The sequence below is a fragment of the Eschscholzia californica genome, unplaced genomic scaffold (assembly GCF_041429995.1).
Source record: "Eschscholzia californica isolate CP2 unplaced genomic scaffold, dmEscCali1.0.p SCAF_2, whole genome shotgun sequence".
In the NCBI taxonomy this organism is placed as follows: Eukaryota; Viridiplantae; Streptophyta; class Magnoliopsida; order Ranunculales; family Papaveraceae; genus Eschscholzia; species Eschscholzia californica.
In genome coordinates this window covers 41,694,582-41,717,183 of record NW_028238309.1, presented here as the reverse complement: position 1 = coordinate 41,717,183, position 22,602 = coordinate 41,694,582, and the positions used below count along the sequence as shown (strand labels likewise).

Below are 22,602 nucleotides of genomic sequence, written 5' to 3'. Positions count from 1 at the left end.
CCAGAAAGCTTCGCCCTTATTTCCAAGCACACGTAATGGTTGTCCAGACAGATCAACCACTCAGAACACATACTCCAGAAAATGGATCTTTCAGGAAAACTAACCAAATGGGAGGTAGAGCTGAGTGAATTCTGATGATACATAAAATGTCCAGACGTTGAATAACGTCTGAAGAGTCAAAGATCAGACCAGAATTCTCTCGGAACAGCTCGACTTAAGGCAGCAGGACAGCTAAAACCCCTGATGGTCCACCACACATTCCCATAACCGGGAAGTCGGCCAGAAGAAACCAGCTCTGCACAAAATGCCCTTGGCATGGATAGATCCCTATGATCTCTAAAGGAACAAGGGGGGTCTCCACAGGTTCGGCCCATATCTTACGCCCAAAACTGGGAAGATATCAACGCTGCGCAACCTAATGACTTAATCCCGGACTTTCCAGAAAGATCTTAGTCGGTTATACATCTTGAAGTGTTCAAGCCCGGTTGGACTCCACGTATCTAAAGTAGGAAACTTCTCCTTTAGAGTCTATCACTCTGACAAGATATCAACGAAGTATCCTTGAACTTAGGAACTTTCACTTATACAAGATCCGGGAAAGACTCGAAGAGAAACCCTAGATACGCAAAAGAGGTAACTTCAATTACTGTTTGACGGCCACCGCCTCACCACCGTCATTAAGGATAGTCGGCCTACCTTCGCCTATAAAAGGCCCCCCACATCGTCCTTCAAAGGACACGATCTATGGAGAAGAAATACTCCATCTTTCCTAAACATAAGATCTCTTCATACCAGAAGGATCACACCCAAAAACAGAGTTCTCATTACTCGCCCTCCAAAAAGATCAATCAATATTCATTATTTTACTACAAAGAGCACCCTGACTGTCTTGAGCGTCGGAGTGGTTTTCAAACCCTTTGTAGGTTTTCCTCCCTCGGGAACAGACGAACAGGCGCAAGGAATCAGGAGCTGGAGCAAGGAGTCAGGAGCTGGAGCAAGAAGCAAGGAACAGGGAAGCAGAACAAAGAAGCAGAGAAGAGAAGAGAAGCAGAGCTGAAAAGAGGAATCTCACCTCTCTAAACAGAATATTCTATCATAACGGAGGCTGTCATGCATCAACTCCCTTTTTCATGCTGATTTAACCGGGAGCTAATTTTCGACATCAGCATTTGGCGCTAGAATGAGGGTATCTCTCCAGCAAATCACCACATTCGGTAACTCGAATCCTACTCAATACTTTTTCGAAACTAATCACCTTTTCCTAAAGACCTTCAGGCAGACATGCGAGCAGAAAAACGAACACCCGGTGAAGACCGAGAAGGATCTTTGTATCTCATAATGATCTCAGCAGCTCTCGAGCGGCTTAAGGTTGAAAGAAGAAAACAAGAAGAGAGAATAACAAAACTTGAGAGCAACCTAGACGTAGCAGAAGCTAGGTTAAAATCCCTACATTCTCGGGAATATGATCGTTCTCAGAAATGAGAAACTTTACTAATCCCACCCAAACCCTCCTTGATACGTTCGGAAAGCCTTCCGATGAAGGGGCTGCCAACTTAAGTCGAAAAGGCCAAGCTGATAGCCGGGGAACGCAAGACACGACCCCGCAGGGGCAGCAATCAGGGCTTGACAGTACTGCCGAAAGAGCTCGGCGAAATATCAGAAATTCTAGCAGAAATATTCGCCGAGGCAGAAACGGAGTCCGAATCCGAGGGTGAAGAAAGCGTCAACATCATAGCTGGAGGACCAACCCATGCAAAGGACAGAAGCAACAAACGACGACGAAAGAACCCGGGGATCACGACGGTACGAGACGAGGCTACACCTCCGATAATATTCACTAACGATGACCTGAGAGGAGTAATCGCGCCTCACGCAGACCCGTTGGTGATAACAGCATTGGTTGCCAATCGAAGAATAGGACGTATCCTGATTGACACGGGAAGCTCCACAGAGATCATAAGCCGAGCATGCCTCCAAAAACTCTAGGTGGGAGCACATCACACCGAGACTTATGATCATTACTTAACAGGTTTCGCCGAGGATCGACTACGAGCTGGGGGAAAGGTCACTTTACCCGTACTCATTGGAGAAGGAGCGACCAGCCGAGCATTAATAATAGAGTTCGTGATCATCGACGAACTACGCGTGTACAACATTATCCTGGGAAGGAACTTCTTGAAGGAATCACGAGCTGTGATCTCTTTAAACTACCTAAGCCTGAAATTCCCAATTCCGGGAACGAACCTGGTGGGAACAATAAAAGGAGATCAAGCGGCAGCCAGGGAATGTTACGCCAGTTCAGCTCGACACTCTCGACGACCAGCAGTGGTTCCCACCCTCCAAACACCGGAAAAATCACTAAATTCGATCACACCGTAAACATGCAGGAATAGCGCCGCCAAGGTCAGTATTGCTCACATCAAGTTTTTGGCGCCGCTGTCGGGGATCTGTTTTTAGGAATTGTTTCTAAATTTGGAATTGATTTTTAAACTAGTAGTTTAGGAATTTATTTGCTTTAAAAAAAAAAAAAGTTTATTTTGTGTCTAGTTTTTTTTAGGAGCTTTCTAAATTCTGGTTATTTGTGATTGTTTCAGATTTAGTAAGAGGTGAAGAAAAAAAAAACAAAAAAAAGTCTCGGATTCAAACACTTGAAGAAAGAGTGGTCCGGGTTGTCTGCAAAGGTCGTTGCCCGTCTTGAACGGGAGGTAACTTTTCATCACCGAACTCGTCTGTGGGTAATTTTGTGAATTTGTGTGCCTAATTGTTTTGCCGAACTGTTTAGTGTAAGCATTCTAGTAAGGGCACAAACCCAGTTACAAGATAAGAGTCGGATTTCATCACCGAACTCTTGCCCAATTAGGAAACAACATACGCGATCCTAAGCCTAGTTAAATATTAAAATTTGATTTACACAGTGACCCTAGGGTATCGAGCTCGTAGGACCTTCATAATCAACTCTAGAACTCGATTTTTATCTGGGCATTCTCAGAGGAAAACGTGTTAGGCAATTCTTGTAAGAAAGGCCGCCTCGAGAAGAGGAAACGTTGTCGAAGGAAGACGGTTATTTTCAGCTTTCATAGCTGGCTGTCTTCTTGGAGAATTGTTTACCGTCTACTTTGATCGAGTAACCCTTATAACAGTCATAGTTCAAGTGTTGTGGCGAAGTAGGAGCTGTCTAGATTACTAGGCAAATCTGACAAGCCATTCACTAAATCTACGTCTAATAACTTGCTGCTAGATTCTGTTTAAGTTGCTTGGTGGAGTCAGTGTGATTGTGCTTGTTCCCTTAGGATCTTCGTAGTGAATCTTTGGTTTTCACAAAAAAAATATTCTCTTCTCTGTCCGTGTCAGTTTATGCCACCTAGACCTCGTGATCACTTAGGTCGTTTCACTAAAAGAGATCAAGGAGGTGAATTTGTTGAAGAAATGGGCGAGAACATGAATCAACATAGGATTGAAAATGCCCCACTAACTCTGAGAGAGTACATGTACCCCACAAGGACTAGTCGTCCATCGTGTATTCAGTTGCCTGTCACCACAACTCATTTCGAGCTAAAACCTGGTATGATCCAAATGTTGCCTATATTTCGTGGTGCGGAAAATGAGAATCCCTATCACCATATTAGGGAATTTGAGGAGATTTGTTCAACCATGAAATATAGAGATATGTCTGAGGATGAGTTAAAACTGAGGTTGTTTCCCTTCTCTTTGAAAGAGAAAGCTAAATCTTGATTGCACGCTTTGCAACCCGAGTCGACCAGTCATTGAGAGGAGTTAACCACAACTTTTCTTCAAAAGTTGTTTCCTAAACACAAAACCGCTACCATTAGGCAAAATTTTGCAGGTTTTGTGCAGCAAGATGGAGAGTCCCTTAGTAGTTATCTAGAGAGGTTTAACGACCTCTTCTTACAATGCCCTCACCACGGTTTCGAAAAAATACGATTAGTCCAGATTCTCTATGATGGACTAGATTATCAAATTAAAACCATGGTTGAGTCATTCTGCAATGGTGGATTCGTGAATAAAACGGCAGAAGAGGCAATGGAGTACCTCTACGATGTGGCAGAGAAATCTCACAAATGGGAACCCTTTATAGAGCCTAGGAGGAATGTAGCTAACAAGGGAGGCATATACCATATAGAATCCCACCCAACTTTCACTGAATTAGCAAAAAGGTTAGAGGCCGTAGAAATGGGTCAACAAAAGTCTTTTGTAGAGTCTAGAAGTACAACAAAACCAGTTATGAGTATGGGAAATGAACTACTAAGTTATCCATGTTCCGTTTGTGGAAATCCGAACCATACGGGTAGTCGAGGCACCTTATTCTTTAGTGAACATGAACAAACCAACGCCCTTTACCAGAATCAAAGGTATGAGAACAAACAAAGGTATGATCCATTCTCCAATACCTACAACCCAGGGTGGAGAAAGCATCCTAATTTCTCATGGTCCAACGGGCAAACTCATATCACTCAATCTGAGACTATTCCAAATCCTCCCGGCTTCCCTAAAGAACCAACTGTGCCAACTCTTCCCACCCAACAAAAGTTGTTATCTTTAGAATAATCTCTATCATTACTCGCCCAAAGTAATGCTCAACTGAATCAGAGTATTGGTCGTTTCCAAGAAACTACAACTTAGATGATGAACTCCCACGCCCAGTCCATTCTAAAGTTAGAGGCACAAATAGGTCAACAAATACACTAAGTGCGAGGGAACCAGGTAAATTCCCTAGCCAACCTCAACCAAACCCAAAAGGAGTGTTTGAACCTAACTCTTCTAAGACAAAAGAACAAGTACAAGCGATCTTTACACTTAGGAATGGAATAGTTATAGGTGATGAGGAGGAAGAATCTGAAAAGCGTAAAGCTACTACCACCTCACCCACCAAGGATCTCGTAGATAGTGAGCCACCTTGTAAGTGTATAGATTATAAATCATTTACAAACATTATGTGTATTTTATTGAACATAATTCATATTATTTGACACAATAAAAAGCGTTTTATTAAAACATAACTCATATTTTTATTGAAAACACGATGAATTTTATTAAACATTATACATACTTTACCATATTTTTATTGTGTTTCGTCCATTAATGATACATAATGTTGACTATTGTCATCAATTTTCATATTTCAGCATATAATTATCGTTCTTACATTTACAAAACAAAACATGTTTCCAATTACAGAGAATTGTTCATAAATTATACATTATTTAGGAATAAGAAAACATTATTTCTAGTGGACATATCATAATTTATCTACCTGAACACATTTAAGATAAATATTAAACAAGTTATTAATCTATTGTTGTTACATACGTACACTGCTATATCTTCACAACTATCAGAGTCATTCAACAACCAGATCCGACATGCTAGGGTACTTCCAAATATTGGATGCAATTCGTATGCATATGATGGAGACGATGAACTTCAATCGCGAGTTAAATCAAGAACCACCTACTTCAATAAATTTATTTATTGTTCACTTTTTTTCGTCAACAACTCTATCACTTACTTGTATCAAATGAATAACATTAGTGAATATATTCTGTGTAAGATGGAAAATATCTAATAAATACCATATTAGTTATATATTGTTTTGAACAAAAACATTACCATAATGTATTTTGTGTCAAACAATATACATTATTTACAATGGACTATATGTTTAGGTGAAAAATTTTAAACCAATATGTGTTATTTCTAATCAAAATCATGTATTGATTCCATCAATATATACATTTTATGGTTCAAGAGCAGCCAGATCTTTCTCCATTCCATAAATCTCGTCCACATACATAAACAAGTTAACTTGTTTTACATTATTCGAAGTTTTATATAAATTACTAGTATTTCAGTATTAAATGCATTGTATGAAAATTCCCATACGAAAAATAAGAACAAAAAAACTAAATCTGAAAACCCTAAAATATTCCATTATACATAACACGTTTTTGTTTACAAAAAATACAAAATTGGCTGAAGAACATAAACCCTAAACCCAAAAAATCGAAAAAAACCTAAAATAACTTCGAAAATCTTGAACAAACTCACTGATTTGTAGAGTTTCTAGAGTTTCGGTGGATCGATTTTTCGAAGAGAGAGAAAGAGAGATTTTGATTTTGTTTTTGAAAGTTAGAGAGAGAAATTACAAACATTTTTTCTTTTTCCGCAGTCTGAGTCACCGTTTATAAGGTGTTGTTTGGATTTGACTTCCGGGTCCAACGAAAATTTGACGGAAATTGCTTTGGGATCTGGATGGAAATGGTTTTATCTAACAAAGGGTATTAGGGTCCAAAATGGAAAAGGAGTAAAAACCCCCCTTTTTCTTGGAAGATTGGACCCTAATCCCTTTTCAAACTTTATTTTGGGCCTATAACACATGGAACCAATTAATTAAATCTTTGGAATGTGCTTTAATGTCTAGTAGTTATCTCTGTATATGGATTTGATTTTCTTTTCATTATTCATATTTTAAAGTTTCATATTTCATGCTTATGTTAAATTAATTGATGGAGTATGCTAATTAGTTGATGAATAATAGTCAAGTGATTATAATGTTGATAAGGAAGGTAACTAGAATTTCATGATTATAAAATGTTTTATCAAGAAAATCTTCCGGAATTTAAATAGTTCATTATATAAAAGTCCGAGTATAACAAAAGAGGTTTAGTTGATTAATTGCTTGTTATGGAAAGTGAATTTATTTGGTGGATTCCAAATCCTAGGCTTCTTCTCATCTAGATTTCTTACTCTTTAGTGTATTAGTTTATTATTTGAACATTTAAAAACTAAAATCAAATCTTTATGAATGGGGTGTTAATTTAAGATTTAAATGAAATTTTCTTGTCCTTGTTGATTGACTCGGTCTTACCGGATTTATTACTTGACATTCGTATATCTGCGGGAGTATCTGTAACACCCCTATTTTCTTGATATACCAAATTGGGTGGAAAATAATAAAAGTCTAGGTCAGTTTTGTTTAGATGAAATACTGGTGGGGTTTAAAACCCTATTTCTCTTCACTTTTGAGGAAACCCTATAGAAAAGAAAGAGGGTGCAGCCGCTCCTTAGTGAAGGGATGAGGAATAAATAAGAAAAGTGATGGAAATATAGTTCTCTAGTGAGAGAACAAGCCATGGTTGTGGTCTTAAAGTCATCTAAGGCGAAAAGAGGTAGATTTCCTATCTCCTAATTTTTTTGTAGGCTCTTTCAATTTATTCCATGATAGTTATAATATTGTTAATCACATTAAAGAACGATTAAATGGCTTAGAGACTAGTTTTATCTTGAATTTCATAAAACATATAGAGAGGACAGTATTTTGATCTAAATTCAACTTACATCTGGTATTGATATATGAAGAATCTCAGTGTGATTCTTAATTTTTTGGAAAGGTCTGTTTGTCTACTTTCAAGTAGTTTAAACGGTTCGTTAATCCGAGTTCCGAGTAAAGAGTTACGATAGTTTTCGTACAAGGTGTCAGAACAGTGTCTACTGCACGTCGGTTTATATTAAAATTGAATCTGGTGTAGATATATAACGAATCTAAGTGTGGTTTTTATATGGTCAGAAAGGTCTCTTTGTCTACTTTCTAGTAGTTCAAACGGTTGTTAATACGAGTTCTGAGTGAAGAGTTACGATAGTTTTCGTACAAGGTGTTAGAACAGTATCTACTGCACGTCGGTTTATATTAAAATTGAATCTGGTGTAGGTATATAATGAATCTAAGTGTGATTCTTATATGGTTGGAAAGGTCTGTTTGTCTACTTTTTAGTAGTTCAAACGGTTCATTAATCCGATTATCGAGGGAAAAGTTATGATTATTTTTGTACAAGGTGTCAGAACAGTCTCCGATGGACGAATTTATTGAGATAATTCACATGGTTTCTGTTCTTTAGGCAATGTATCTCCTAGGTAGATACCTTCTAGTGGTGAGTCTATGTTTGTTAATTATTATTTCTATTTGCTTGTTTGAGATTGTGATCCACGTGAGGATCTACTATGAGCATCATCCCTTCTGACTTGTCATGTGTTGTTGACTTGAATTGTTTGGTGAGCTTGTTTGTAATTCTTGATAAGAGTCAATGTTTGTTGTGTATTGGCCTGAGATACCTGAACGAGAGTTTGATGATTGTGTCTTTCGACATAATGTGTTTGTCGACGTACATGTCAAGTTTGTGATTATAAAGGTTTACCTTAGTTAAAGGCATGATATTTTCTATCTGTTAAAAAAAAAAAAGATCGTTGTATTATCAGGGTTAGTATTAGATTAAAATACGAGAACCAGAAAACCTAATAATTAATCAAAGGACATAAGTTATTAGTTTCGAGAGAGATTTGATAAATCTGATATATTATGTTAGTAATCACAGTTAAATTTCAGATATTGCCAATAATGAATATGAATGCAATGCTTCCTTGATTGGGGATTGAGTTTGCCTACCCGAGACTTAGGTTTGAGGAAATCTACTGCAGTTGGGTTTTAACCCAGCTATTTTGGTTTTCTGGTATTGATTGTGCACTCATGGTAGGTGTTGCTCGTGGATCCAGTTTGATGGTCTCAAATCTTCGATTTCAAGGCGGTTAGCTTGAGATTTGGGATTTGGGGCGCTACAAAGTGGTATCAGAGCTCTCGATTTAGTGGTCCTAGGGTTGTATTGTGGGTTTGATTGTCGTCGTTAGACACGTCATTGTTATGTACACTTTAATTAGTGTCTTGCACAACTGGTTGAATCTGAAATGTGCTTTTGGAATTGCTTTCCTGTGAAAACTTGAAAGAAGTTGTCTTTGTGTTTTCGGAATCTAAATTGTGATTGCAAATTTTCCATGGGAAGGATAATGGCTATTGATGTGATGTACTTTTTGTTTGTGATGCGTGCGAGTAAATGTCTTACTTGACCGTGATGTCAAACCTAAGGTATGTGATTGTGATTGTAGCAATACATATATTTATGATATACATGAGGGTACTGAAAATCCCTAATTTTATGGGGTTTTGGGTTGTTTGAATGTGTGTTGTGTGATAGTGTATCAGTTGATTATGAATCAACTTAAAAATTTGTTTCGATGAGAAAATGTTAACTGAGAATGGTTGGCTCGACATGTGGGTCTATGCAAACACGAATTTGTTGTCGTGATAGTGGACAACTTCGTGGACCATGATTTTAAGTTCTACTTATTGGATTGAACCAAGAATGGTTGGCTTGACATGTGGGTCGATTGCAAACACTAGTTACTAATGCGATATTGGATAACTTGGTGGACCTCTTGAGTTTCGTTAAAGGATTGAACTAAGACTCGATGGCTCGACATGTGGGTCGATTGCAAACACGGGCTTGTCAATTTGATATTGGACAACCTAGTGGACCAGGGGCTTGAGTTCTAATATGGATTGACGATTATAATCCATAAGTGATCGGTGGTTGGCTCGACAGGATGATCGATGCAAACACAAGTTCATTCTTGTGGACCACATACTTCTAGTTTGAGAAGTAATGAATTGAACTAAGACTGGTTGGCTCGACATGTGGGTCGATTGCAAACACGGGTTTTTCAATGTGATATTGGACAACCTAGTGGACCAGGGGCTTGGGTTCTAATATGGATTGACGGTTGTAATCCATAGGTGGTTGGCTCGACAGGATGATCGATGCAAACACAAGTTCATTCTTGTGGACCACATACTTCTAGTTTGAGAAGTAATTTACCAACTAGAGGTTGGCTCGCCTCCTGCTCATATGTAAAGTGCTCGTGTTGCACGGATCCCCTCTTTGGGAGGTATCAATGGTTTATTGAGAGGTTTAAGTCGATGCAAACACGGATGCTAAGTGAAGCTATCTTGTGGACCTCAAAAATTGATTATGCCCCTCCAAAAGGGAAGTTGTATTGTATGAATCTTTTCAACCATGTAACAGGTTGACTTCAGTTGTGTTGTATTTCTTGTGCTTGTATAACATTTATGTTCTAGCATTTGCTACACTTGATTGCATATTGTTTGTGATTGTGGTATGTTTGATTTCGAGGACGAAATCCTCTTTTTAGGGTGGAAGATTGTAACACCCCTATTTTCTTGATATACCAAATTGGGTGGAAAATAATAAAAGTCTAGGTCAGTTTTGTTTAGATGAAATACTGGTGGGTTTAAAACCCTATTTCTCTTCACTTTTGAGGAAACCCTATAGAAAAGAAAGAGGGTGCAGCCGCTCCTTAGTGAAGGGATGAGGAATAAATAAGAAAAGTGATGGAAATATAGTTCTCTAGTGAGAGAACAAGCCATGGTTGTGGTCTTAAAGTCATCTAAGGCGAAAAGAGGTAGATTTCCTATCTCCTAATTTTTTTGTAGGCTCTTTCAATTTATTCCATGATAGTTATAGTATTGTTAATCACATTAAAGAACGATTAAATAGCTTAGAGACTAGTTTTATCTTGAATTTCATAAAACATATAGAGAGGACAGTATTTTGATCTAAATTCAACTTACATCTGGTATTGATATATGAATAATCTCAGTGTGATTCTTATATGTTTGGAAAGGTCTGTTTGTCTACTTTCAAGTAGTTTAAACGGTTCGTTAATCCGAGTTCCGAGTGAAGAGTTACGATAGTTTTCGTACAAGGTGTCAGAACAGTGTCTACTGCACGTCGGTTTATATTAAAATTGAATCTGGTGTAGATATATAAAGAATCTAAGTGTGGTTTTGATATGGTCAGAAAGGTCTCTTCGTCTACTTTCTAGTAGTTCAAACGGTTTGTTAATACGAGTTCTGAGTGAAGAGTTACGATAGTTTTCGTACAAGGTGTTAGAACAGTATCTACTGCACGTCGGTTTATATTAAAATTGAATCTGGTGTAGATATATAATGAAACTAAGTGTGATTCTTATATGGTTGGAAAGGTCTGTTCGTCTACTTTTTAGTAGTTCAAACGGTTCATTAATCCGATTATCGAGGGAAAAGTTATGATTATTTTCGTACAAGGTGTCAGAACAGTCTCCGATGGACGAATTTATTGAGATAATTCACATGGTTTCTGTTCTTTAGGCAATGTATCTCCTAGGTAGATACCTTCTAGTGGTGAGTCTATGTTTGTTAATTATTATTTCTATTTGCTTGTTTGAGATTGCGATCCACGTGAGGATCTACTATGAGCATCATCCCTTCTGACTTGTCATGTGTTGTTGACTTGAATTGTTTGGTGAGCTTGTTTGTAATTCTTGATAAGAGTCAATGTTTGTTGTGTATTGGCCTGAGATACCTGAACGAGAGTTTGATGATTGTGTCTTTCGACATAATGTGTTTGTCGACGTACATGTCAAGTTTGTGACTATAAAGGTTTACCTTAGTTAAAGGCATGATATTTTCTATCTGTTAAAAAAAAAAGATCGTTGTATTATCAGGGTTAGTATTAGATTAAAATACGAGAACCAGAAAACCTAATAATTAATCAAAGGACATAAATTATTAGTTTCGAGAGAGATTTGATAAATCTGATATATTATGTTAGTAATCACCGTTAAATTTCAGATAATGTCAATAATGAATATGAATGCAATGCTTCCTTGATTGGGGATTGAGTTTGCCTACCCGAGACTTAGGTTTGAGGAAATCTACTGCAGTTGGGTTTTAACCCAGCTATTTTGTTTTTCAGGTATTGATTGTGCACTCATGGTAGGTGTTGCTCGTGGATCCAGTTTGAAGGTCTCAAATCTTCGATTTCAAGGCGGTTAGCTTGAGATTTGGGATTTGGGGCGCTACAGTATCCTTTTTGGGACTATCATTAATTCACTTGTATCAAGATTAATAAGGATAAAAATAACTACTAGACAGAGTATTAAACAATTTTCGATCAATTATAAGAGATCGGTGTATCACAAACTACTATTAGTACCTAGTTGTATGTGTTCTGTTTCTTTGGTTCTATTACAGGAGAACTATAGCACGATGTACATGCCTGTATGAGTATTTAAAACAAACAAAAACCTTTTATTATTATTAGAGAGTGCTGGCTGTATAAACAACAATGGGACTTCTCACGCTATGAACCCCATCTGACCACAATAGTATTGTTGTAGCTATTTCATCTTCCTGTAGTTTATCTCCTTCAACATTCAACACAAAAGACTTCTTCTCATTTAAGGACTCAAAAGACAAAACATTTGGCTCAATAGTCACCTTAATCTTATCATCTGAGGTGACTGTCGCCTTGTATGTCGAATTTGCAATGCCAACATTTGTTACTGTTCTTGGGAATTTGATGTTAATGGTCTCTCCAACTTTAACATGTGCACCAAACGAAGGATAATTCAGATCCCTTGCAGTTCTGTTGGCACCGCGACTTTCAGGACAAGTATGGTTCGTTATGAGTTTAATTTTACTTCGATCATAACCGATATCACAAAGCATATTGACATAATCATCTGGAATAGCGTCGTAGACTAAACCAGGATTAATAGCTTTTACCGGATCTATGTTACCCGCTCCAAAATCAAATACACCATCTTTACTCTTGTTACCATTCATAGGAAAAGCTACAGATAGACAAAGAGCGTTAATCAAGAGTAGTCAATATACATCGACTAAGAAATGAAAAGGACCAAAAACCATCATAGACTTAGCTAAAAAATACCAGTAGTCATAAGAGCAGATTTAATAGCAGAAGGAGACCAGTCAGGATGGAAAGATTTAACATAAGCTGCTGCTCCTGTTGCATGGGGGCATGACATGGATGTCCCAGATAAGACACTGTACTTCACAGACCTTTTATCGCCTGGTACAGTTGATGGGCTAGCTTTAGGTGAGAACGCAGCAAGTATATCAATTCCTGGGGCGCTAATATCTGGCTGTTGTAATACAAGACAAAAAAGTGTCAGTGAAGCAAATGAGGCCAACTGTCGTGGTATTTTGTTTCTTTCTCAATAATCAAGTAGACATCATCAGCAGGACAAAAACATATATTTTGAAATCTTACTCGAGCCAGCACAGAACTTGAGACGAATATCAGACCTGACAGAATTCTCAGTCAAATAAGTTATTACCTTGATAATATCTGGTAAGATGACGTTTGGTCCACGAGAAGAGAAATAAGCAACTACTGGAGCTTTAGAATCTTTTACAGATTCGGATTTTAGAATAGTTCCCATAGGTGTTCTGTTGGTTGAAATAAAATATGTTAGCCAACTAATAATTTTCAGCAGTAAACACTAATTAGCTTTGAATACTTCGATAATATTACTTAGTGGACTTATAGTAGGTGAAGACACTTTCGCCACTCGTACTGTTTAAAACAGTTGCCGGTAAAGGAAAAACGGAAGGAACATCGGAACTTTCATCATCATGTATCATGATAGTTCCCAACGCATGTTTTGTGAAAGCTTCTTCCCCTTGGCTCTTAAAATAACAAATCACAATCTTGTCCTTCACCAGGTCTTTATCGAGACAAGATTCGACGCAATTCCTGAAATTTAAAGAAATATTGAGTAAATAAAACTCAAATTTCTAATAGTTATACTCCTCTATATAATTATGGAGTTAAAGTTACAAAATTTACTGTGCATGTGCATCCGAACACGTTTTAGTGATATCCTTCCCAAACAAAAGAGGAAACTTTGTTCCTTTCAATTCGAAGCCATTAACACTACTACCCTGAACAAGAGAGACAAGATCAAAGCATCAACGAACAGACTAACATTACATTCAGAATCGAGAGACAATATAAAATTACAAAAAATGGAGGAAATTTACCTCGAACGTCATTCCATTTCCAAGAACTACCTTGTTGATTATCCTACGATCTGTCCCTGTTGCCCCCACACTAAACAACCAAGGTGCATTACTAGTCGAAGTAAACCTAGAGGGGCCTTCATTACCTGCTGAATTCGATGTAAGAATACCTCTTTGTATAGCATGAAAGGCACCAATGGCAATAACATCTTCGTCCAATAGCGTTGGTAAATCTGGGCCTAACGAGACAGAAAGTATGTCAACCCCGTCGGCAATCGCATCATCAAAGGCAGCCAAGATGTCGGCATAGCTACAAGTTGATCCCTCGCAGACTTTATAAACGGAAATTCTTGCAGATGGCACGGCTCCTCTAGCATTTCCCTTTGCTACTTCATAGAAGCTCACATCTTTTACTATATTGCCTGCCACAGTTGATGCAGTGTGGGTACCATGTCCACTTGTATCTCTCACACTATCGTCTATAGAATAATATCGAGCCCCGATGAGCTTGCTGAATGTACAAAACTAAGATTAAAATTTGTACATCTACCTACATTGATATGGAATAGATAACATGTATACTATTATTTGCTGATAAGGAGAGAATTGAGTAGGAATTTACTTGTTACAAGTGAAATTTTTGCCACCTTTACAAACGCCCTTCCATTTCTTCGGGGGAGGCCCAAATCCATAATCATTGAAACTCTCGGACTCTGGCCAGATTCCTGTATCGATTACTCCAACAATGATATCGCTCTCAACAGTAGGAACTCGTTCGACAGTTTCCGAGAATCCTAGAAAGTCCCAAGATCTTGTTGTATGAAGTTTAATGTTTCGAGCGGGAAACATGGATACTATGTCTTTTCTTCCTGTTCACATATTAAATACATCAGCTAATCTGTAAAGTTGACATGCCAAAATGGAGCTATTCATTAGTTACCTTTAAGCTTCTGTATTTCTCGTTTTGTAAGCTTCGCTGCAAATCCATTGAAACTTCTTTTGTAGCTATGAATCATGACATCTTTTACCAAGCTGCAAAACCAACCAAAACTTTTGTTTAGTAAGTGGTGTAAACCAAGTACTTTAGGAACCTTATTTTGCATAATGTGCGTGGATTTTTAGTGAAAGCATTTGTTTTGTCCGTAATACCTTTCGTCGAGAACTTCTTGTAAAATACTCTCGTGCTGAGATGTTGGAGAATATTCAGTCTCTGATGGAAGCCCACCCATGTACACAATATATATCTGCATAGATCGTCATATCTTCAAGAGCGATTTATTCGACCATGTACTCATTACTAGATATGAGGCATCACCATTATTTGGCTTACCCATTTGACAAAATCAACAAATCAAACAATTCTTTTGACCAAATAAAAAAAAAACTAGATTATCTTGGCTTTGCCTTTCATGTATGAGTTGCCCGCAAACTGTTAATTTAAGTGGTACCATCGTTTGAAGTAATATGTGAGATGCCTGAATTGTTGTTTGGGTGCATGAAATTAGAACACATTGAAATTGAAAAAGATTACTGCCTTATGATTTATTATTAATAATAAAAACCTAACAAAAAATAAATGTCACATGTTTTAAAAAGTAAATGAAAAATCTAAATTTAAATTTTTTAAGTTTAATACTTTTAAAAATAAAAAATTTCGTGGTGTTTGTGATTGTAGTTGTAGCATAGCTAGGGGCGGCGGACATGGTGTTTGTGGCTCGGTAGATGTGATGCTTTTTGGCGGTGATCGTGGTTATTTGATGGAGGTGTTCCTATGGTAAATATAACAAGAGTATGTGTAAATCTAGTTCGAAATATGTTGTAAAATAATTCCAATTCTATCTAATGTAGGGCGAAGGCGAGAATTCAAATGAGCCAAACGAATAGGCAAAAACCAATATAAGGTAGATATGAGGAGATTATAGTACGTGGGAACAAACCTTTCTATCTTCCATAACATCTCCATCAGAACCAATAATGGTTACAATAGCAAGGAAGAAAATGAAGAAAAGCTTGATAAGCAAAAGAGATAAGCTCAAACGATAAGGAGACATTCTTCAGTCTAACTTAAAAACTATGATCCCAAATTCCCAAGTGATGTTTAAATAGGAGATTGGGAAATATCTTTAAGATTATGTAATTTGGCATACGAGTTGAATTTATGTCTAAATTCATATTGTTTGAGATATGATACGCAATTAAGAAAGAAAATGTTCCCACTTATAAAGATTCATTTGTACATTCTTCAAAATGAAAAACAAGATTCAGTGGTACAAGCCAAATAGGAATTCATGAAAATTTAATGATTTTATATTTAATTTAATGGATTTTCTATTTAATGTGGATTCGTCTTGCCTATATGCATATGTTAAGTCATGATAAATAATGGTTTTCTTTCTATCAAGTCAAACATTAATTATGATATTTATTTCCAAAGTAAATAAAGAAAACATTTGTATATTGTTGATGCAGGGAGATTTTCATGAGATATTCCAAGTATCTTGGATATCTTAAAAGGGCGCGGCTATAGGCGCCTCCCAAAAGTGCTGTAGGAGCCTCCCCTCTGTAGGGGCCTCCCTAAATTGCTTAGGCGCCTCCACGAGCGCCTCCCTCTTCAATCCCAGTCAATTTCTTTCTCTCTCTACTTTCTCTCTCAATCCTCAAACTAAAATCAATAACTTCTTTATGCATCAATTTAACAGCTTTCTTTTTTGCAAGACCAAAAATTATATAATCCATATCATCATTCATATAAACTTCAAACGTGATCTCATCTTTACGAGGAACAATTAAATTGTAAACCCTAGATATCAAATCCTGTCTACTTTGAAGTTCCATAGTAGCTAATAACCCTTGACAAAATCTCCTACCACTAGCATAAAATTTGAACACATTTTGCCCTTCTTTCAACAACAATGGCGTCTTTACCATCTCCACTACCCAAAAGACTAAAATTCTTATCAAAATTTGAATCTTTAGTAGCAAATTTAGCAGCCCAAGCTAAAGCAATATTTTCATTTGCTTTTTTCCAGTGAAGTAATTCACAATGAACATAATAAGAAAACTTACACAGATAATCTCAACGATGAACGAACGAGGAGAAAGGCTGAGATGGTGTGGTATCCGGGTTCGAATTGAATTCAGGATCTAAAGGAGGAACATTTTCGTTTTCGGAATTAGGGTTTGCTTCAGATTGTTGAACTGGAATACCTTTGAATTCATCTTTCATCGGGCTGATCAGTCCGATGCCCAAAGCCTCATTTCGGACTGGGCCCAGTCCGAACACAATCGGTATGGACGGTCCGGCTAATGTCGGATTGGTCCAGTCCGAAATGGGAAAACTCTAATGTCTATATAAAGGGGATTCAGTAGTATTTTGTGAAAGTAGTATTTTCTTTATTAGAAATTGTTAATTAGAGTCTGTTTAGGTTTAGGAAAACTCTAATGTCTATATAAAGGGGATTCAGTAGTTGTTTTATTCATTCAATTCAATCAATAAAATTTCAGTATTTTAGTATTACTTCTTATACTTTCGGTTCTATAGTCTTTAGACGGAGTTCTAAGAATTTTTCTGAGTTTTAAAAGTTTTAGACGGAGTTCTAATTCTTTCCGGAATTTTCCGCTGCGTCAATTGTCATGTACTATAAAAATACTTTGTCTCTTTTTTGTTGAGAGAAAAAGCAACAACTAAATTACAACAAATTGGAACTAGTAAGAAAATTTGTAAGGGAGTTCCATATGCGTTTTGATGGTGTCTTCTTCCCATTTTGCAAGAGAGTCCGTCTGGTTGTTGTTTATTCTTGGGATGTAGGAGAAAATGATGCTGGTAAATTTCGCCTTGAGATTAAGGATTTCCTGTGTATGCTTCCCTGCTTGCCATTGGATTGATCTGCTAGAGTCGTGAATATGATTGATGACATTGAGGTTGTCGCTTTCAATATGCAAATGGGTGATTTAATGCTCGATTGCCCATTGAATAGCCCACCAGATTGCTATACATTTGCGTTCTTCTGCGTTCTGCCCTCTGGTTGTGTCTGTTATGGTTGTTATGAAATTTTCTTGATCATCATACATGATGCAACCAATGTCGGCTAATTCGGCCAAACTTTTGAACGAGGCATCTAAATTGATTTTGAGATATGGTGCGGATTGGGGCACCAGAATTGATAATGTTTGGTGTCAGCCCTGGTGCTTGCTTTTAGTGATTTGGTTGACGTCACTTTGATTTTGTTTATTACCAGTGTTGGGGTTTGTATCTGCGTAGAGAAGCATTTCTCATATCTGGCTTCCATATAAACCACAGAATTTTAGCATAAAGATTAGCCAAATCATCATCTAGATCGTTCCATCGAAGTATCCAATCTCTAACAGTGTTAGTGTAGTCCGTCAGTATGTTAAAATAGAACCTTATAGATCTAGCATGATCACAGTGTAATAGAGCATGATCAATAGTTTCGTTGTTGTTACAGTTGGGGAACTTATAGTTATTTCCAATGTATTTCTCAATTTTGTCTCTGATTGGTAGATTGTTCGTACAACATTTCTTTAGAAATAGTTTGATCCTAGGCGTCGTATTAATATTAATGAGGTGGGAGGAGAAAATGTTACCGATTTCAAAAGCACCATTGGTCCAAGTGTTTTCATCACGCTTAATGGAGCTGATTTGGGTTTTCTTGTTTTTGTTTATCGCTTTGCAGTGAAAGTATTTGGTGTTGCGGTCACCCAAGTTAATATTAGCATTACAAGATTTCTCTTTCCAGAGACTCTCTTGTTGCTGAAAAAGATCCTCGAGTTGGGAGTAAAGGGCTGAGTACGTATGATGGTCTGTAACTTGTTGGATAGTATTAGTAATATGTCTTATCTTAGTATCGAGGTACCCAAAGACAGACTTATTCCATTTGGAAAGCTTGATAGAGTTTGGAATGTATTTGTGTTAGTGATGTAGATTGTTGCGGAAGCGTAAAAGTAATGGAATCCACCATTGTTAATAAACTAAACTAACGAAATAAAACTGATAAAATAACGATAAACAATAAACTTGATTAATAATAAACTTGGTTGATAATATTCTCTGATCTGGTTAACAAAGACAGACTAGACTTCTCTTATATAGAGATTGTTCTTTCCTAGATAGACTCAAATAAGGAAATAAGATAACTACTAATAATACTTTCCTTGATTGCTAAGACTCATAATTATGGAAACCCTAAATACTTAATTATAGAAACTACGCTAATGTAGCTTCTTGACCGTGAGGCCCACTATCACCATGGCCGTGAGGCCCAATAGGAAGATGGTCTCCATCATACTCCCCCGCTGCGGAACAACTTGCCCCCAAGTTGGTGTTGTCATAAAGGGGATCGTCCAAGTAATGAGGATATATATCAGCGATGTTGAAGGTAACTTCGGCGACGAGTTTGAAGGCAATCCTTAGTTCACACTTTTCACGAAAATTGCCGAAAATCCGAAGAAGAAAAATATTGACAATATCACCAATTATAATGTGAAACATATATTGCCAAGATACTCGCAAAAGCAATACCAACATAGATACGTCTAGTAAATTGCGACATCGCCCGTCGTCTTTTAGTTTGACGAAAGAGGTCACATATACAACCTGTCTTGTTCTTGGAAAAACAATGGATGGCCATGAAGATTCGTTTGTATGATTCTTTGAAGTTGAAAACCATGAAGAAATCAATAGAGGAGAAATTATTTTATGATTCGACACAACTAATTCTTCTCCCGGGATTATATACGGAGCAAATAATTTGTCTGAGCTTTTGTTATTCATCTCATTGAACTTTTCTTTCTCCGTCATTGAAAAACTAGTATTTATTTTATCAAGAAAATCTCCTTCAACAGTATCGACCATAGTAGTCGAAGGAATTTCGGATAATTCACTTTGTTCTTCTTCTTCCTCAGTCATTGAGAAAATTTTGTTTTTTTTGTCAAGAACTTCTTCTTCAATACCATCGAACACGATGACCGAAGTAACATTGGAGAACTGTCTACTTGATTCAATCTTTGTCTCCACATATGAAATATATTCATCTAAAGGAAGAAAAACATACCTGAAGATGTTTTTCAATGTAGTCCAATCGTCTACGAATTTTTTTCCTAGATTAATGAGAATCCATTGCATTGCATTGAATTGTTCGTAGATTCTTTCGGACATATGTTGTTCGATGAGAAAAACCTTATCTTCGTCATGGATATCTTGATTTATGAACCAATCTTCCATATGTTGAATCCAAAAATTTATATGATATTGACCGTCGAATAGAGGAATTTTAGAAACGGTATTAATTTTTTCTGGATATTTTCGATCAACATAAAATTGTTTTGAATCTCGAAAGGGATCCCAATCTAAACGTGGAAAAATTTTCCAACACTCAAGGAGAGATGTATCCATGAAAAAAATTTCATCTTTTGTTCCCAGATTTTTAAAGCTCTGAATACCAGCTGATGTAGATTGTTGCGGAAGCGTAAAAGTAATGGAATCCACCATTGTTAATAAACTAAACTAACGAAATAAAACTAATAAAATAACGATAAACAATAAACTTGATTAATAATAAACTTGGTTGATAATATTCTCTGATCTGGTTAACAAAGACAGACTAGACTTCTCTTATATAGAGATTGTTCTTTCCTAGATAGACTCAAATAAGGAAATAAGATAACTACTAATAATACTTTCCTTGATTGCTAAGACTCATAATTATGGAAACCCTAAATACTTAATTATAGAAACTACGCTAATGTAGCTTCTTGACCGTGAGGCCCACTATCACCATGGCCGTGAGGCCCAATAGGAAGATGGTCTCCATCATACTCCCCCGCTGCGGAACAACTTGCCCCCAAGTTGGTGTTGTCATAAAGGGGATCGTCCAAGTAATGAGGATATATATCAGCGATGTTGAAGGTAACTTCGGCGACGAGTTTGAAGGCAATCCTTAGTTCACACTTTTCACGAAAATTGCCGAAAATCCGAAGAAGAAAAATATTGACAATATCACCAATTATAATGTGAAACATATATTGCCAAGATACTCGCAAAAGCAATACCAACATAGATACGTCTAGTAAATTGCGACATCGCCCGTCGTCTTTTAGTTTGACGAAAGAGGTCACATATACAACCTGTCTTGTTCTTGGAAAAACAATGGATGGCCATGAAGATTCGTTTGTATGATTCTTTGAAGTTGAAAACCATGAAGAAATCAATAGAGGAGAAATTATTTTATGATTCGACACAACTAATTCTTCTCCCGGGATTATATACGGAGCAAATAATTTGTCTGAGCTTTTGTTATTCATCTCATTGAACTTTTCTTTCTCCGTCATTGAAAAACTAGTATTTATTTTATCAAGAAAATCTCCTTCAACAGTATCGACCATAGTAGTCGAAGGAATTTCGGATAATTCACTTTGTTCTTCTTCTTCCTCAGTCATTGAGAAAATTTTGTTTTTTTTGTCAAGAACTTCTTCTTCAATACCATCGAACACGATGACCGAAGTAACATTGGAGAACTGTCTACTTGATTCAATCTTTGTCTCCACATATGAAATATATTCATCTAAAGGAAGAAAAACATACCTGAAGATGTTTTTCAATGTAGTCCAATCGTCTACGAATTTTTTTCCTAGATTAATGAGAATCCATTGCATTGCATTGAATTGTTCGTAGATTCTTTCGGACATATGTTGTTCGATGAGAAAAACCTTATCTTCGTCATGGATATCTTGATTTATGAACCAATCTTCCATATGTTGAATCCAAAAATTTATATGATATTGACCGTCGAATAGAGGAATTTTAGAAACGGTATTAATTTTTTCTGGATATTTTCGATCAACATAAAATTGTTTTGAATCTCGAAAGGGATCCCAATCTAAACGTTGAAAAATTTTCCAACACTCAAGGAGAGATGTATCCATGAAAAAAATTTCATCTTTTGTTCCCAGATTTTTAAAGCTCTGAATACCAGCTGATGTAGATTGTTGCGGAAGCGTAAAAGTAATGGAATCCACCATTGTTAATAAACTAAACTAACGAAATAAAACTAATAAAATAACGATAAACAATAAACTTGATTAATAATAAACTTGGTTGATAATATTCTCTGATCTGGTTAACAAAGACAGACTAGACTTCTCTTATATAGAGATTGTTCTTTCCTAGATAGACTCAAATAAGGAAATAAGATAACTACTAATAATACTTTCCTTGATTGCTAAGACTCATAATTATGGAAACCCTAAATACTTAATTATAGAAACTACGCTAATGTAGCTTCTTGACCGTGAGGCCCACTATCACCATGGCCGTGAGGCCCAATAGGAAGATGGTCTCCATCATACTCCCCCGCTGCGGAACAACTTGCCCCCAAGTTGGTGTTGTCATAAAGGGGATCGTCCAAGTAATGAGGATATATATCAGCGATGTTGAAGGTAACTTCGGCGACGAGTTTGAAGGCAATCCTTAGTTCACACTTTTCACGAAAATTGCCGAAAATCCGAAGAAGAAAAATATTGACAATATCACCAATTATAATGTGAAACATATATTGCCAAGATACTCGCAAAAGCAATACCAACATAGATACGTCTAGTAAATTGCGACATCGCCCGTCGTCTTTTAGTTTGACGAAAGAGGTCACATATACAACCTGTCTTGTTCTTGGAAAAACAATGGATGGCCATGAAGATTCGTTTGTATGATTCTTTGAAGTTGAAAACCATGAAGAAATCAATAGAGGAGAAATTATTTTATGATTCGACACAACTAATTCTTCTCCCGGGATTATATACGGAGCAAATAATTTGTCTGAGCTTTTGTTATTCATCTCATTGAACTTTTCTTTCTC

At 36.8% G+C, this 22,602-nt stretch overlaps 1 protein-coding gene and 1 long non-coding RNA gene across 2 annotated transcripts; one reads left to right on the top strand and one right to left on the bottom strand.

The window, feature by feature from the left end:
- The first annotated feature begins 10,200 nt into the window (after positions 1–10,200).
- On the top strand, positions 10,201–11,768 carry LOC147558007 (uncharacterized). Its single transcript, XR_015235415.1, has 2 exons — positions 10,201–10,326; positions 11,661–11,768. It is a non-coding gene; the product is annotated as an uncharacterized LOC147558007 (long non-coding RNA).
- Positions 11,769–11,806: 38 nt separating this feature from the next.
- On the bottom strand, positions 11,807–15,807 carry LOC147558006 (subtilisin-like protease SBT4.3). The gene is made up of 10 exons (XM_086664481.1): positions 15,670–15,807; positions 14,882–14,976; positions 14,673–14,764; positions 14,355–14,601; positions 13,754–14,243; positions 13,560–13,654; positions 13,245–13,466; positions 13,048–13,159; positions 12,639–12,852; positions 11,807–12,540 (listed from the first exon to the last, which is right to left on the bottom strand). Exons 1-10 carry the CDS (start codon positions 15,781–15,783, stop codon positions 12,005–12,007), a joined length of 2,217 nt encoding a protein of 738 aa, XP_086520607.1. The 5' UTR covers positions 15,784–15,807; the 3' UTR covers positions 11,807–12,004.
- Positions 15,808–22,602: the final 6,795 nt, after the last annotated feature.

Bases quoted from the DNA above. Each gene is read 5' to 3' on its own strand.
- LOC147558006 (XM_086664481.1), bottom strand. From the start codon at position 15,783: ATGTCTCCTTATCGTTTGAGCTTATCTCTTTTGCTTATCAAGCTTTTC. The intron at 14,244-14,354 runs GTAAATTCCTAC...TTGTACATTCAG, and splicing joins AAAAATTTCACTTGTAACAA to CAAGCTCATCGGGGCTCGAT. The intron at 13,160-13,244 runs GTAATATTATCG...TTCAACCAACAG, and splicing joins ACCTACTATAAGTCCACTAA to AACACCTATGGGAACTATTC.